Source organism: Pygocentrus nattereri, chromosome 16 (genome assembly GCF_015220715.1).
Source record: "Pygocentrus nattereri isolate fPygNat1 chromosome 16, fPygNat1.pri, whole genome shotgun sequence".
NCBI classification, from domain to species: Eukaryota; Metazoa; Chordata; class Actinopteri; order Characiformes; family Serrasalmidae; genus Pygocentrus; species Pygocentrus nattereri.
In genome coordinates, this window is record NC_051226.1 from 13,118,388 (window position 1) to 13,135,851 (window position 17,464).

General features: G+C 39.4%; 1 protein-coding gene across 4 annotated transcripts in view; it reads left to right on the forward strand.

The window, feature by feature from the left end:
- The window catches only part of LOC108436580 (probable E3 ubiquitin-protein ligase HERC1), a 103,225-nt gene that overhangs the window by 56,226 nt on the left and 29,535 nt on the right, over nt 1-17,464 (forward strand). For all 4 annotated transcript variants that reach the window (XM_037545768.1, XM_037545770.1, XM_037545769.1 and 1 more), the window contains 14 exons: nt 983-1,140; nt 2,995-3,078; nt 4,486-4,678; nt 4,850-4,977; nt 5,625-5,833; nt 6,282-6,550; nt 6,988-7,040; nt 7,163-7,348; nt 7,901-8,075; nt 9,855-10,104; nt 11,151-11,367; nt 13,695-13,957; nt 14,647-14,771; nt 14,953-15,077. In XM_037545768.1, coding sequence (XP_037401665.1) covers nt 983-1,140; nt 2,995-3,078; nt 4,486-4,678; nt 4,850-4,977; nt 5,625-5,833; nt 6,282-6,550; nt 6,988-7,040; nt 7,163-7,348; nt 7,901-8,075; nt 9,855-10,104; nt 11,151-11,367; nt 13,695-13,957; nt 14,647-14,771; nt 14,953-15,077 — 2,435 coding nt within the window. The remainder of the gene's footprint in view (nt 1-982; nt 1,141-2,994; nt 3,079-4,485; nt 4,679-4,849; nt 4,978-5,624; nt 5,834-6,281; nt 6,551-6,987; nt 7,041-7,162; nt 7,349-7,900; nt 8,076-9,854; nt 10,105-11,150; nt 11,368-13,694; nt 13,958-14,646; nt 14,772-14,952; nt 15,078-17,464) is intronic.

Below are 17,464 nucleotides of genomic sequence, written 5' to 3' on the forward strand. Positions count from 1 at the left end.
TTCACTCCAGATCACTGTCAGACAGCGACACATCAGAGCCTCAAAATTACACTTCGTCAACTACAGGTGCGAATGAGAGAGCAGGTGAGTGTGTGTGTATGTGTGTGTGTGCATATGCATATGTGTCAGGTAGAGAAGACATGGCCATGTTTAAACTAACCTCTGTAACCTCAACAGCATGTTCACCTAACTGCTGCTGTACGTTCATCCTGCTTAGCAAAGAGGAGTTGAGCAAAAGGCCTCTATTCACACCATCATAAAGGATTTATACTGCAGTAGGCCCAAATTCCAGATTTAAGATTTGTCCTTGTCTAAAGTGATAGTTTGGCATAAACTACCCAGTTTTCCCCTAGTTTTAAGAAAATCTAGTTTTAAGATGACTATTACTGTCTTTTAACTATTTGTAGTAGCTACTTAGCTACTTTTGTCCATTTTACTTTGATCCAGTGCAGTGTGGGGAAACAACATAAGCAAATGTATTTAAAATTACTTTAAATAACAATAAAGTGTTATTTAATATTAAATATTATATATAATATTTAAGTGTGTGATGACTTAGGCTTTTATGTATCTTAATGCTAATTGGTGGGTTATAAGCTTTCATTGCTGGTTATCTGTATTAGTGTCATAGCTCCAGCGCAAAACTGAAGAAGCAAACTTCAGATAACAAACATTTATATGAGGAGAGGGGAAAATTACATAAAATAAACAATGGTTTCAGAGCAGTATTATTGTGTGCATTCAGGTGAAATGTGTTTATCAGCAATATATTTGCTGGTTGAAAATGAAATGTTAGCCTTTTCTTTCTAATGAGAATAATTAGTTCTCAGAGTGAGCAAGTATAGCCACTTCTGGCTAGATGTGGATTCTGTGTGAATTGCTGGTGTTAGCTATCCTTTGTGGTGTGTGTGTGTGTGTGTGTGTGTGTGTGTGTGTGTGTGTGTGTGTGTGTGTGTGTGTGTGTGTGTCTGGGCCCCTCCAGGCGGATGGTGCTGGCCCGGTTCCCCACGCTGGCTGGTTTTGTCCACAGCCCTGTGCTACCCCCTGGTCTCAGCCTGGCTGGCTCCGCCCCCTGTGAGGGATACACAGAGCAGCAGACCAGCTTCCTGGAGCCCTGCGGCCAGACCAGAACCCCCGTGGGTAAGACCAGGGGCAAGAACAAAAAGGGAAATGGGTCCAGTGATAGTAGAGAAGTGTCAAGGCTGCTTTGTAGGGCAGGAGATCCAGATCCTCGTCCTGTTGCATCCTTGTCCTACATGTTTTAGTGTTTTCCCTGCTCTGACACACCTGGAGTATATTCCACAAATTAGGATTTTTCAGTAAACTGGATAATGTAAAGGCAAAGTAAGGAGTATACAATAGAAGTGTCTGTATTGCTCCTCTCCTCCTAACTCTCAATTGCAAATATTAAAAACATCTCGCTGGTCTTAGACATGTTTATCGAAGTTCGTTTGGGGGAAAAAAAATCTTCTCAACCATAATTCAAAGTTAAAAGCTAGTGTCAGTTCAAAACTTTAGGTACTGCACTGGAGATTGCATGATAACAGATATTAATGTGATTATCACAACAAAACTCTTTTTCTTACTGAAGACAGATTTTGATTCTGCGTGAGATACTGGATTACAGAAGAAAAGTTATGTACGGTGACCTGTGACTAATGCAAGTAGAAGTTTCGCCAACATATCATACAAAGATGAACATTTACCATGGTTAGGTGCCTATGACATGGCAAATTAAGTATTGGTAGCATGTGTTAACTGAAGTAAATTAGCTGACAAGATATGCAGAAATAGCTTACCTAATTAATAAAACTTGCCTAGAAAAAAGGAAAGGAGTAATTAAATAAAAATGGGAAATAATGCTGTCTATAATATGCTCAAAATTCTAGCTAGCTTGTTCACTGGTAGTCACTCAGACTTGACCAAAGAGGCTTTGGTTTGTGTGGGAGAGGGTTGTGACTGTATTTCTGAGTGGTACAAAGGAAGCACAAGAAACTCATTGTTATATTGTTTTACATTCAGTAGTAAATTGATGCGGGTGTCTATGTTTACCAGCAAAAAACACATTAAGGAAATCAGCTCACAGCTTCTTCAAGATATGTAGCCAACTGAGGAAACCTCCTTTGTGAAACACTTATTAACTTATTAACAAACCCTTCCTGAAAGCCATCTGTAGCTTGGTAGTCCAGGAGAGCACAGTTTGCCTTAATGCTTACCTATGCAGCCATTTGTTACAAAGCATAACAGAATTGGCCAGTGTTCTCCTCCAAACGTGTTGAGCTGTCCAGTAATCTTGCATTAGCAGCATTTTAAGAAGTTGTAGTGGCACTTCAGTTGTGCCAGAAGCACATGCTAGCATACATGCTAGCCAGAGACACATATAGACAGGGAGGACTGGTCATGAGTAAATTTGGGAGATAGCTGCCTAAATAAATAAATAAATAAATAAATAAAGCAGAGTTAAACAATACAAATATATAGGGTAGGTCTACTGCAGAAACAGGGTTAGGAACCACTGGTGTAGGAGAGAAATTGAGTGTCTTTAAAAAGAACAGGCTTATTTTATGAACAATAGCTGTGTCAAAAAAGAGATTGGCTTTTATTTTGCCTGTCTGGCTGTTTTCATGTAAAACCTTTGAAATGTGAATGCTCTTTTGTTGGGTGGTTTGAAGGGGTATGTTACTAATTTACTCAATGCATGGAGTTAACCTCTGAACCTCCTCGCCCTTGCATGGGTTTCATTATTGATTTTAAAATGGCATATTCTAATATCTAAAAATTCCTGTCAGTCTGATTCATGACGAGATGTTACATTATTTCACCTGTTATTTTATCTATAGATTGCAATTATGATGACTCACTTGTCTTCTGTGATAGACTATTGCACCGTTTTCTCTCACTGATGTTTGTAGTTATTTTTCTCCCTTGTTTAGGTTGTGTTCTGCATGTTTTATTTCACTGTTGGATGGCTTCATGTTTTTTTCCTTCCTTCAGACCATCCCCAAATGTTTGTCCCTGTTCGATTGTTAGAAATGGGCTTCTCTGTGAGACACATCTACAGAGCCATGGAAGCTGCAGGTACCTCCAAGCTGTTTGTGATCTATGTTCAAACTATTTTTTTTCCAACAGTCTTATTCAGAGTCTTATTCAGATTTTTTTTATGACTGTTCTTAAAAGTGGACCTGCTCATATTCTAGCAATATGCTGCGAGAGGCTGCGTGTTACAGTGATTTTCTCATGGTTAAATGGTATATAATATTTAGGTATGATGTACAGTGGGGTAAAATCACTGTAAAGCATACATTTGAGTGGCTTAATCATTTTATAACACTGTACACTAAACTACACCATGCTCAATAATGTGTACATGTATATTGAGTATTAAACAACAACTTTGAATGTTGGGCAATTAGGTTTAGAATATAATTTTTAAATTAAATTTAAAGCTTACAATTATGTTGCGTTAACATGTTGGCGCTGGATAAAAATCCTTTTGTGCCTCATAGTGTCATAGCGGTACCAAACAATGTCATTGGTGAAAGTGGACGATTTTTAAAGGAAAATCCTTAGCAATATTGTTTTTTTTGTTTGTTTGTTTTTTTGTTTTTATTATTAATGTAAATGGGGTGGGGGGGTTTGTTGTGTAATACTGAGTTCCTTTGAACTTCAACGGTGAGATGTTTGGCATCATCCAGTTTAGAACTCTTAAAGAAACATTTTGCTTACCTCTGCAGTACGCTGCCTTTGCCACTGGTGATGACGGAATTGTCCATTGTAAACAACAGAATATCTGCTTTATCATTTACCACCTACCACCAACATGTAAACACTGCATTAGACACATAAGGGCAACAAGAGAGATGCAAGTGTTCTGCATTCCTTACTTCCTTCACATCATTTGTTTTCTTTATTTGCCTGTCTTCCTTTTGTTTGTCTTGGTTGAAACACCACATTATTGTTTTAATTGAGCCTGTGACCTCTTTGTCACCATCATAATTTGCTGTCTCTTGAATAAGTTGTTGCTTGGTAGTATAATAAATCATATTCTCCCCAAATCTTGGTCATATTGACAGAATAAACTCTGTTAGTGCTGGATTTAGTTTACCAGAGGAGCTACTGGAATCACTACCTAGATCTGTGTTGTACTCTAGTTCAAATCTGTATTGTTATGTTAATAATTCAGAAGATATTTCCTATAATTTGGTGAATGAGATTTTAAAAATTGCTAATGCTAATGGAATAACAAAATCTGATTATGCAGTATGTTGTTATTGTTATTGAGTGTGTGATGTGCATGCTGATGTGTACAGTCAAACTATGGTATTTTAATCCAGGCTTGGAGGAAAGTACTCGGATACTTTATCTTGAACACACAATACATGACACAACCCTCTCTGCTAAAATGAATCCAGCTTCTACAGAGTCTTTCTGTTTGTGTTGAATCTTTGGAGTGCTTTACTGATGGACCCTTGACTTGTGACTCAGGGGTCACGGGCGAGGTAGACTCTGCTATGATTGAGGTTTTGGCGAGCTGGATGCTGGAGCACCCACTGACTGAGGAACAGCACACAGGAGAGGGCTCATCAGCAGGGGGCGCCACTGATACACCTTCATCAGAAGGGCCAGAGACAGTACAGTGCCCGGAGTCTCCAGCTACACTTAGAGAACCCAGTGAGAGGTAGGAATATACACACATACAAAGAGCAAGAGAGCCTAAAGAGGATAATACAGATACAAACAGAAATACAAATACATGTTGTATGCAAAAGCTTGTGCACTACTGGTACTGAGAGATTGCTACTCATTATAGTTCCTCATATTTCTTTGTATGTATGTATATTTTTGATAGTCTGTTAGCCGGGCTGGATCTGGTGGAGAGAGAAAACTTCTTGGACGTTCATCTAACACGGAACAGGCCTCCACCAGCCCGAAGACAGCGCTCTGGCCTGAGTCAGCGCACATCCTTCAGGAGAGCAGGTCCACAAGCACAAATAAGCAAACCAGACTTAGAATCTTTAGAACAGTAAACCAATAAGCAGAGTTTGGACTCACTTGGTATATTAATATGATTTGTTGTCTCATGGACAATAATAATATAATATATAATAATAATAATAACTTACACAGGGAGGATTGCAGCACAAGACACTAGACACCAAAATGTATTATTAGGCATGTCATTCAGTATTTAAAATATTTTAGAAACAAAAAGGAGCTATTGAAATATGAATTACGTACTGTAAATATCTATTTACAACCATTTTGTCAAGATTTCTACCTCAAAATTTGTTCAACACTTGTCAAATATAAGGCGTTCTATGTATTAGTTTTAATATAACTTTATTGTTGTAATTGGTGCAGATATTTTAGAATCACAGCTCTGTTCATCTCTCTGTAAGAATCTACATTTTTTTACAGCTTCGTAGCTCCTTATTAATTACTGGAAGCCTGTAGTTGTGTATTCCTCATCGTTTTTGTACATTTACCTGCAACTAAACTTGTTGTATATTATAGAAAATGGATATTAAAAACTTTTGACTGGTAACGAGCAATAGATTGTAGATAGAGATAATTTTAAGTAATACATAACGTGATTAACATTTGTTCTTACTGTTGGTGTTTAGACTCTCCGTCGCCTGGCCCAGTCCCAGCCCTTTACAGACAGGAAATGGCCGTGTCTGAGTGGCCAGAGCGGGCGGAGACTCATCCATTTGCAGCAGAGGAGGAGTCTGAGCTGGGCTACATGGATGACCCATATCAGGAGGAGCCATATGAGGAACTGCTTACACCTGAATTCATCGCCTCTGAGAGAGACACACTCTGGATGGTGGAGGTGCTGAGCAACATCTGCTTCAGAATGGGCTTCTGTGATGATGATGATGATAATAATAATAATAACATCCTAGGCACTGTAATGACTATCACTCTTTACATTTTCTATTTTTTCTTCAATATCTCTTTCTTCTTTCTTTTTCCCTCTGATCTTTTTTCCTCTTTTTTCATACTTTATTTCCATTGCACTCCCTCACTCGGTTTCTGTCTTTTGCTTTTTCACTTTTTTTTCTCTTCATATTCTTTCTCTCTTTCTGCTCTCTTTTCATATGCACTCTTCATGCTTCTTCTCTTTTGCTCTTTTTACACTCTACCTGTTTGATTCTCTTTTTAAACTCTCTTCCCTCCTTTTTCATTCTGTGTTCTGTGTCTGTCTGTTTCTCCCTCTCTCTCTCTCTCTCTCTCTCTCTTTTTCTTTTTTTCTTTCTTTCTTTCTCACACACACACAGGCAGGAGAAGAACATACTGAAGCTCGTGAGATGGTGGAGTGTGAGTTGTGTAACACCCTCACTCTGCAGTTTAACACCCACATGAAGCGTCATCACCCAGGCTGCGGTCAGAGTGCTGGCCGCCGTGGTTACCGCAGCAACGGGGCTTACGTGGATGGCTGGTTTGGTGGCGAATGTGGCTCAGGTAGCCCATATTACCTGCTGTGCTCAACATGCAGAGAGAAGTACCTGACTGCTAACCTGGGAGACCTCAGCTCCAAACACGAAAGGTGAAGGACGTTTAGAGAGGTAGTTAAAGATACCTTATATGGTGGGAGAGAGGATAGCAAGGATAGTAAAGCTTGAGCTCTGAAAATCAGCTCTGTTGAAATAACTGCTTAAAATAATTACTTTATTCAGCTGTTCCAGTGTCATTTCATTATATGTTTAACTGAAGAGGAGAAAAGATAAAAACTCTACATTCACTTAGTTTGGTAGTAAACTGAGATCTCACCAAAGAAAATAAGTGAAATGATGATATAATAATTTTGCAACAGCATCAGGCTAGATTTAAGATGATTTCACTTGTTTCAAATACATCACAGTATTTAATGTTTTCAACACATCAGTGTTGTTGTATGACACTAGTATGAGTGTACCAGTACAGACAGTATGTATCACCCAGCTCTAGATTACAGGTTGTAATGTATTGATGGTGTTTTTTCAGAGCTAGAGGTCTGGCGTCTGATCTGATTGGCCGGTTGGACAGTACCTCTGATGGTATGTGTGCTTTTCTTCTGACCATTGGCTAAAGCTCTGCCAAAAACAGTGTTAGATGAATATGACATGACTAAAAAATGTATTGTTTATTTTTTGTTTATATCTTTGTGTGTAAACATTAGATGAATGGGACCCTGGACACCAAGAGGACTCTGACTCAGACAGACTGACTGGTTTGGAGGATTTTGGAGTGCTGTTGAGGCCTTTGGGGCTCAGTGAGAAGAAGCTGATCCCCGATCCCATTCCCTTCATTGAGCCCGATCCACTTGGAGCCAATGATACTGGCGAAAAAAACCTGCAGTACAGAGGTAGCAGTGATTGCTGATGCTGTCACTTATACCATTTAAAAGTTTGGAATTATTGTATTCAGTAATTTGAAACCAGTTTTTTTGCAGTTATACGACTAAGTTTTAATATTCTGTTCCTGCACAATTTCACAGGTTTCAAATAATTTGTAAGAAATGTTAGATGTGTCCACAAGGATGAACAGAGCTGTAGGGGATTCTAAAATGACTGAGAAAGTTGTATAAGATCAAAGAGTGAAGTTATAATAAATATAATATCAAGAATGAAGCTATAAATAATATTACTATCCAGAGTGACATTAAAATAATATTAATAGCCAGATAAATGTTAAAATAATATGAATATCAATGAACTGAATATCCAGAATATAACAGAAATATAACCAGAATGAGGTTGTAATGTAATTAATGTCCTGAATGATTTTTTTCTTAAAGTACTAGGAACTTTGATCTGACCATATTTTCTGAAGGCAGTTTATACAGTGAGAGAGCACTGCAGACTGTTATTTAGTGACTCTGTTTTCTAACATATTTTAATATTGTGTGTATTTCTAGGTGTGGTGAGCACAGAGCTGAAGGGCTCGACAGGTTTGATGAGTCTGGGGGAGCAGGCTGCATCTCTGAGAGAAGCTCAGGAGAGACTTGTGGCTCTGAGGAGAGTGACAGCCACCGCGCAGATCCTGCTGGCATATAGCATGGCACTGAGGGCCCTATCCCAAATCTCCTCTACGTAAGACACCTCTGTGTTATGCAAACACATGCTTAGGAACTATATAAATAAGTTTTATTTATATTATTATAATTTTTTATTCATTATTGTTGTGTTATTGGATGTAATGTGAGTGTGCATTTTAGAACTTGTTTTCTATCCCTGTAAACTACACTAGGGCTAAGGATTGAAATTTAACATCTTTATAGTACTGACCGAATTACATCAATACTATGAAGTATAAAATGTGATTTAATACTATGAGCCAATAAGTATGTTTGTTTCAAAACAATAATATAGACTGCAGAATGGATGTCTATATAACATTCTATAACATTGTATTATCGCCAGTGCTTCTTGATTAGTCTGAAGACAGAATTATAGTGTTACGATGTCAACACAGATCAGACGCTCACAGGTAAAAGGACAAGATTGAAGTTTACTTGAAGTTTTGATGGATGTACAGAGCGTGTAGTGAGAATAGGCGAGGGTCAGAACCAGAGAGCAAGAAAACCAAAACAAACGGGACATCCAGAGAGTAGACAAAAACCAGTCCGAGTTAAAAAACCAAAATCTCATACAGGATCCAGTGAAAAAAAAACAAAAAGGGCAGGTCAGAAATATGAAAAACAGGTCATACATGAAAGAACTTAAAAAGAACGCTCAGTACGTAACGAAAAAGGTTGGCAATACTTCGCAAAGTTCTAAAGCCCGGGCTTTATAGTAGTACCTGGCTAATTAGCTGTAATGAAAAACAGGTGTGACAGTTTAGAATCCTGGTGAGGCTGAACGCTGAAATGAATGTTCATTGGTTGATGGCGGTGAAGTAGGAGCTACATGGTCTCCCACTGATTCATGGGAGTTGGAGTCCTCTGGGCCATTCAAGGACTCAAGTGATCAGAGTAAAAAGGAACAGGTGGAGGAGGCATCCTCAGCAGAAGGCATGACATATAGAATAAAGAATTATACCCACAGTATTTATACCCGTGCATCTCACATTCTTTTCTTATTTAAACCTCACCAACTTAAAAAGAAGGTAAAAAATTAAAAAGAAAGTATTGAAAAAATATAGTTCAGGAATCTGTATTGAAATGAAATTGTCTAGTGGTATGGATGTCCATATGCAGTCCTAAATTTGACTGGGTCTTGGCTCACATAATGCTTAAATAAAAGCTTTTGTTTGAGAAAGTGATGATCTAAATCTAAAACAGTTCTAATACATAATATACACTTCCGTTCAAAAGTTGGTGGGCATCAATTTTAAAAATTATGTATTTATTTATTTTTAAAAAAATTTTAGATGTTAGTTTTCAAGCAAGAAAAGCCTGCAAATGTAGTTAGTGTATAGTGTACAGTATATAGTGTATAGTGTACAGCTGTTTTCTAATCTTTTGGTCATATTTAGCATCAACACTGAACTTCATGCTTATCATGTTGATATTTGGTATTAAAAGCATGTTTTGCCTAAATATTGAATGATTTTCCAGACTACTGTTTAAAGGGTATTTTGAAGTTACTGGCCCAAAGGTGGTTTAAACACCTGAAAGGTTCATTTTAAGGGGAAAAACTGATGGTCTTTGGCATTTTTTCCAAGATAAGACACTATTTGAGCCTTCAGTTTTGCAACTTCCTGCTAAAAAAAAACACACTACCAAAGAAGCATCTCAGCAAGTCGTTCATGAAAGTTATGTAGGAATACTTCGTGCCCTCAGAATTTCCACAGACAATGAAGATTTAGGGAAAAATTACACATTAGTTTGCTATTTTTCACTCACTCACTACTCTTTGTCTCTCTTTCAGTAGTTCAGTGTGTAATCAGTCCAGTGGGCTGGAGGCTCTGGGCCTGGCAGATATTCGAATCCTGGTGAGGCTGATGTGTTTGGCAGCAGGTGGGCGTGTCCACATGGATGTGGACCAGCAGGGCTCAGGACGGGGCTCTTTGAGTGACAGCACAGGCTCCACCTTCCTGTCCTTCCTCAGCTCTGCTATTGGCAGCTTGGTGTGCCACAGTCCTGCAGCCTACAGAGAGCTAGTAGACATATGCACTCAGGTACATGCAGACGCATACAAAGACATATAATTACACATATAATAACATATAATTAGATACTCCCTGTTATTAATGGACAATGATTATCAGAAATGTAATTATTGCAGATCTAACTGAACTTAAAGACGTCATTGCTTTGCTTGCATGTGACTGAGTATTTTCGTGGCTCTTGATGAGTGTTGTCTTTTTGCTAGCTCCTACCTGCTAAAATTTGTGTGTCTTTAATGTAAATTAAGTATTTAGGAGGGCATCATGGACATTGTTAGCAAATGAGCGAGTGCTATGTGAGCATGTGAGTAGTCAGCAGAAGCTGAGAGATCAGTTGTGCTCAAACTGCATCTTGTTTTAATATTGTAAGATGCTTTAAATGAATCAGACACAGAGTTGTGTTATTCTGGGGGCTTGAATCTGTGCTTGTTTCTACGCAGCTTTGAGGAATCAAGGCAAATACGTTGCCAAAACATAATGATGACATTAGATACATAGACACATCTTCCTCCACGTCTTTTTTAGTACTGAAATCAGCTTGCTGTTAGACAGTGACAGACATGATAGAAAAGTGCCTAGTTGGTCAAATAAGGTCCTAATGATGCCTCCTCATTGGAAAAGTTTTGTGGTGGAGAGAAGGTGAACAAGAATTATGAGCCCCTATATTTATTAGTTTTGTGTTGTATTAGCTCTGCCTTGAGAGTAGCTCTGAGAGTGAGTTTAAAACATTGAATTATTATTTTTATAATTTTATTTTTATTATTTTATAATAAAATATAATATATTACAGGAGAAATTTGAATTTAATTAATTCCTCTGTGCATGCTTGACTACTGTCTGCTCACTAAAAAGGCTTGTAAAGGCGATCAACATTCTTTACGTTGTGATGCTGTCACTCACTGTATTGTTTACTAACTATATCTCTCTCACATGGTAATTCCATATTTCGTTCTTGAAACTTTTGCCAGCTTCACCCTGAGTCTTCTATACAGACACTATGGATGTGGATGTATTTTGTCCTTTTAATTAATATCACAGCCCCTCTCTGTCACTCTTAGGATTTGATGGCTGCTGCTACAGGAATGAATCTTGGAGCCATTGTTGACCAACAGCAGAGCAGTCGCCTGAGCGCTGGCCTAAAGGGGGCACCACGGGATCCCAAAGAGTTCACACATCCCACATTTCTGGTCACTCAGAGCCTGGTCTCACTCCTGACAGAGAAAGGAGTCCGTTACCGCTATAGTGCGGAGAGAATGGAGTCCACTGAGTCTAAAGGTAAAACGGCAGCTAACACGAGCTTGATGATTCTGGATGTTCTCCTGAACATACTGTTTTAAAAGATGTTAAATGTAGAAGTTTGGGTATGTGCAAAAAGAATGTTTTCATAATAATACTACTACTGTTACTGCTACTAATAATAATTAGTCAAATAATAGTAAGTACCAAAAAGTGGAGGTTTTTTTATTTGCTGTTTTATTTATATATATATATATATATATATATATATATATATATATATATATACACACTACCGTTCAAAAGTTTGGGGTCACCCAAACAATTTTGTGTTTTCCATGAAAAGTCACACTTATTCACCACCATACGTTGTGAAATGAATAGAAAATAGAGTCAAGACATTGACAAGGTTAGAAATAATGATTTGTATTTGAAATAACATTGTTTTTACATCAAACTTTGCTTTCGTCAAAGAATCCTCCATTTGCAGCAATTACAGCATTGCACACCTTTGGCATTCTAGCTGTTAATTTGTTGAGGTAAGCTGGAGAAATTGCACCCCACGCTTCTAGAAGCAGCTCCCACAAGTTGGATTGGTTGGATGGGCACTTCTGGCGTACCATACGGTCAAGCTGCTCCCACAACAGCTCAATGGGGTTCAGATCTGATGACTGCGCTGGCCACTCCATTACCGATAGAATACCAGCTGCCTGCTTCTGCTGTAAATAGTTCTTGCACAATTTGGAGGTGTGTTTAGGGTCATTGTCCTGTTGTAGGATGAAATTGGCTCCAATCAAGCGCTGTCCACTGGGTATGGCATGGCATTGCAAAATGGAGTGATAGCCTTCCTTATTCAGAATCCCTTTTACCCTGTACAAATCTCCCACCTTACCAGCACCAAAGCAACCCCAGACCATCACATTACCTCCACCATGCTTAACAGATGGCGTCAGGCATTCTTCCAGCATCTTTTCATTTGTTCTGCGTCTCACAAACGTTCTTCTTTGTGATCCAAACACCTCAAACTTGGATTCATCCGTCCACAACACTTTTTTCCAGTCTTCCTCTGTCCAATGTCTGTGTTCTTTTGCCCATCTTAATCTTTTTCTTTTATTGGCCAGTCTCAGATATGGCTTTTTCTTTGCCACTCTGCCCTGAAGCCCAAAATCCCGCAGCCGCCTCTTCACTGTAGATGTTGACACTGGTGTTTTGCGGGTACTATTTAATGAAGAAGCCAGTTGGGGACCTGTAAGGCGTCTGTTTCTCAAACTAGAGACTCTAATGTGCTTATCTTCTTGCTTAGTTGTGCAACGTGGCCTCCCACTTCTTTTTCTACTCTGGTTAGAGCCTGTTTGTGCTGTCCTCTGAAGGGAGTAGTACACACCGTTGTAGGAAATCTTCAATTTCTTAGCAATTTCTCGCATGGAATAGCCTTCATTTCTAAGAACAAGAATAGACTGTCGAGTTTCAGATGAAAGTTCTCTTTTTCTGGCCATTTTGAGCGTTTAATTGACCCCACAAATGTGATGCTCCAGAAACTCAATCTGCTCAAAGGAAGGTCAGTTTTGTAGCTTCTGTAATGAGCTAGACTGTTTTCAGATGTGTGAACATGATTGCACAAGGGTTTTCTAATCATCAATTAGCCTTCTGAGCCAATGAGCAAACACATTGTACCATTAGAACACTGGAGTGATAGTTGCTGGAAATGGGCCTCTATACACCTATGTAGATATTGCACCAAAAACCAGACATTTGCAGCTAGAATAGTCATTTACCACATTAGCAATGTATAAAGTGTATTTGTTTAAAGTTAGGACTAGTTCAAAGTTATCTTCATTGAAAAGTACAGTGCTTTTCCTTCAAAAATAAGGACATTTCAATGTGACCCCAAACTTTTGAACGGTAGTGTATATATATATATATATATATATATATATATTTTTTTTTTTTTTTATTTTTTTTTTTTATGAAAGTGCTAAACATAACATAAAAAAGGTAATAAATACACTTTTCTTGTTGATAAAAACCATGAGTCTGTGTTAGGTGACAACATGGTTTGAGATTAGCATGGTATGCACACTGTTTGCACACTGCTGACTGTTGGGGTATAAACGTTCATTCCATTACTTACAGACAGAGGGAAATTGTGTTGTTTTTTGCTGAATTCTGTATTTAATTTCTTGTGCACTAAGCTTACAATTAAGTTAATAATCTTACTATTTAATGTTCAATACCTAATATAATTTGTACAGTAACTATTATGAAATGAATGTGTGGATGACAAACAGACCTGAGAGTTAAGGGGTGAACAGATCATATTTATCGTTAGCTTGATTAGAATGAATCATATTCATGCTCTTTTACAGAGCCTGGAAGCCCCCCGACCACAGCGCCCCCTCTTTCACAGAGTGCGCTGCGTGTGGGGCCTCTGGAACTGGCGAATGCTCTTGCAGCCTGCACTCTGTCTGCTAGGCTGACCAGTAAACATCGTCAGTGGGCAGCTCAGCAGCTGGTACAGGCACTCGCAGCCGCGGAGAGAGACAGCCCCATACGACCCCAAACCTACAGTGACATGGCTGGAGACCTGCGCAAGTGTCCACTAAGAAAACTGGAAGCTCACCACAACAGGGTACCGAGTTTATTAACACTGTTCAAAAGTGTAGAATCAATATTTTCTGTAGGCTAAAACCTATTTTGCTGAAGTAAAATGCATATAGTGATTCACATATGATTGTAGAATTTGCCTTTGGTTATGGCAAATATCCATCTTAACAATACTGACCTGTTAATTTAATTTCAAGTGCATCTGTGCCCCATACAGCTCCACCCTAAGCAAGGACAAGCCTGGAATTGCTTTTCTTGTACTGTAGGGCTGAACTATAATCAATAGCATGATATTGGCCTTTGTAGTATTGATTTACCAGAAGGCTTCATAATTTTTTTTTTTATGTTCTCTGAGCATCCTGACCGTTCATAGTTACAGCTAAGCTTCTGGGTGTTTTGATGAGTCAAGGCATTCAAGTTGTGCAATAAATGTGAACCATTTTGGTCAAAATAATAAAGGTCAGTATTACTACATCATATCACATTGCAATGACTCTTGCAATGTGTAGTAATATGGAATTATAATTATTATAATGTTGGCGCAAAAAAGAGCAGCTTCATACATTAAGGATTCTGAAAGATAAACTATTTATCATTTGTTTTGCTGTAATATACTATTTTCCTAAAGGTTACACGCTCTATAACTGGTCAGTCCCAGCTCACTGGTCCTTATGATTGATTGTCGTTTGTGTCCATGTATATGTCCATGTGTAGGTGACGAGTTGCAGTTGGAGTGCAGAGCAGAGCTTGTTGGCTACCGGTTCTCATGACGGGACGGTTCGCCTGTGGGATATCTCTCAGAACACAGCAGAGCTGCTACATACTCACAACTGCTGCAGGTATGCATGCAGTAATGTATTAGTCATCAGTTGCTGTTGTCCACAGAGAAATTTCATATTGCCACATCACTAATTTATTGTTTTGTGTAATTCATTTATGTGTATAATAAATTATTTTCTGTTCTTTTGGTGACTTTATGTATGTTTGTGTGTGTGTGTGTGTGTGTGTGTGTGTGTGTAGTGAGGCTGCTTCTGCTTCTGAAGGCTCTGTGGGAACTCACCTGCTGTCTCCAGTTATGTGGAGTACGCAAGGAACATATCTGGCTGCCTTCCAGAACAAACTCATCAACATCTGGACCGTCCGTGGTGAGAGCTGATACACACACACACGCATACACACACACACACACGCGCGTACGTATATGTTTGTTTCTGTGAATTGTGGGGACAATATTTCCAAGATTTCCATTAAATTCTTGGAGACTTACACAGACTTTATCCATATCTAATATTAGCATAACCCTAGGCCTTACCTAAACCTTACCCTAACCCTAACCTTAAAACATGTGTTCACCTTTTGTGGGCATTTTGGTCCCTACAATATGACATACACATATATATACACACACACACACACACACACACACACACACACACACACACACACACAAATGTACACAAGCCCACAGTCCAACCTTCTCACACACTGCACTTTAAGCCGTATGTTGAATTGTACTGTTCTGAAACTGTCTCTTCTTTGAAAACTAATGGCCTCCCATGCTACTTGGACAGATGTTATCCCCTGATTTGTAGACAAAATGATTGAAACAGCATATCAAAGGGATTGCCATATTTTGATTCCACAAATCCTTAAAACTCTTAAATGCTTTAGAGCAAAGCTTTATTTTTTAAAATTATGAAGCAATCTTACAAACATAGGGAATTTAAGAAAGATCAAGGCACAAGCACAGCCAAAAATAATGAAATAATAATGTATAATATAGTGTAATTATATTGTAAATATTGTCCAAAATTGTAGCTGCTTATTTCAGAGAAAGAGAAGCTTTGACTTGAAGCCAAGTGTCATTGACACTTAAATAGTTTTGTTCACTGACTTGATGAAAAAATAATTTGAAACGGTAACACTACAGTGTAAAAAGTGAAGACTCTATAGGTAAATTCTTACACAGTTTTTTGAGTTAACTCAGCTGGAGTTCACCCAACTCAAACCTCTTCCTAATTCGCATCAGTTCTGCATCTCAATTAAGTAAATAATTATTATATATTTCAATTTTAACGTACTACCCGGGACACTGTCCTTCACACAATCCCACCAGGCATTCACTCCTCTTGGGCAGATACAGAGAAACACAAGTATATATTTATTCTCTCTTCTTTACCTATTTGAAATACAGAACTTTTGTGAGTCACAAGGAATTTTTTTCACTTAATTCAAGTCCACTTACTTAAGTCAAGAAAAGACTTATACTTTGTAGTTGAGATTAATTTTCACTGTGAGGAAGTACTGAATATTCACCATATGGGAATTACCCAGTCACCCTTTTATCATACCTTAAACCTGATGCCTTTCAGCAAAATACATTATAAATGATGGTTATGAAGATTCGATCGGGCAGTGTCCAAAGGCGTGGGCCTTGGCGTTCTGATCCTCGGTTGCTGAAACTGGCTTTTGGAACTTGGAACGTTACCTCACTGGCGGGGAAGGAGCCTGAGTTGGTGTGCGAGGTTGAGAGATACCGGCTAGATATAGTCGGGCTCACCTCAACACACAGCTTGGGCTCTGGGTCCAATCTCCTTGAGAGGGGCTGGACTTTATTCTTTTCTGGAGTTGCCCATGGTGAGAGGCGGCGGGCAGGTGTGGGCTTTCTCATAGCCCCTCGACTCGGTGCCTGTATGTTGGGGTTTTCTCCGGTGGACGAGAGGGTAGCTTCCCTACGCCTTCGGGTTGGGGAACGGGTCCTGACTGTTGTCTGTGCTTATGCACCGAACAGCAGTTCAGAGTACCCAGCCTTCTTAGAGTCCTTGGGAAGGGTGCTTGAAAGTGCTCCTCCTGGAGACTCTATTGTCCTACTGGGGGACTTCAACGCTCACGTGGGCAATGACAGTGAGACCTGGAGGGGTGTGATTGGGAGGAATGGCCTCTCTGATCTGAACCTGAGTGGTGTTCAGTTTTTGGACTTCTGCGCAAACCACAGTTTGTCCATCACGAACACCATGTTTGAACACAAGGATGTCCATAAGTGCACATGGCACCAGGACACCCTAGGCCGCAGTTCAATGATTGACTTTGTAGTCATGTCATCGGACTTGTGGCCATGTGTTTTGGACACTCGGGTAAAGAGAGGAGCTGAGCTGTCAACTGATCACCACCTGGTGGTGAGTTGGATCAGGTGGTGGGGGAAGATGCCGGTCAGACCAGGCAAGCCCAAACGTATAGTGAGGGTTTGCTGGGAACGTCTAGCAGAAGAACCTGTCAGATTGATCTTCAAATCACACCTCCATCAGAACTTTGACCAGATATCGGGGGAGGTGGGGGACATTGACTCAGAATGGGCCATGTTCCGTTCCTCCATTGCTGAAGCGGCTGACTGTAGCTGTGGCCGTAAGGTAGTTGGTGCCTGTCGGGGCGGTAATCCTCGAACCCGGTGGTGGACACCCCAGGTGAGAGATGCCGTCAAGCTGAAGAAGGAGTCCTACCGGGCATGGTTGGCCTGTGGGACACCAGAGGCAGC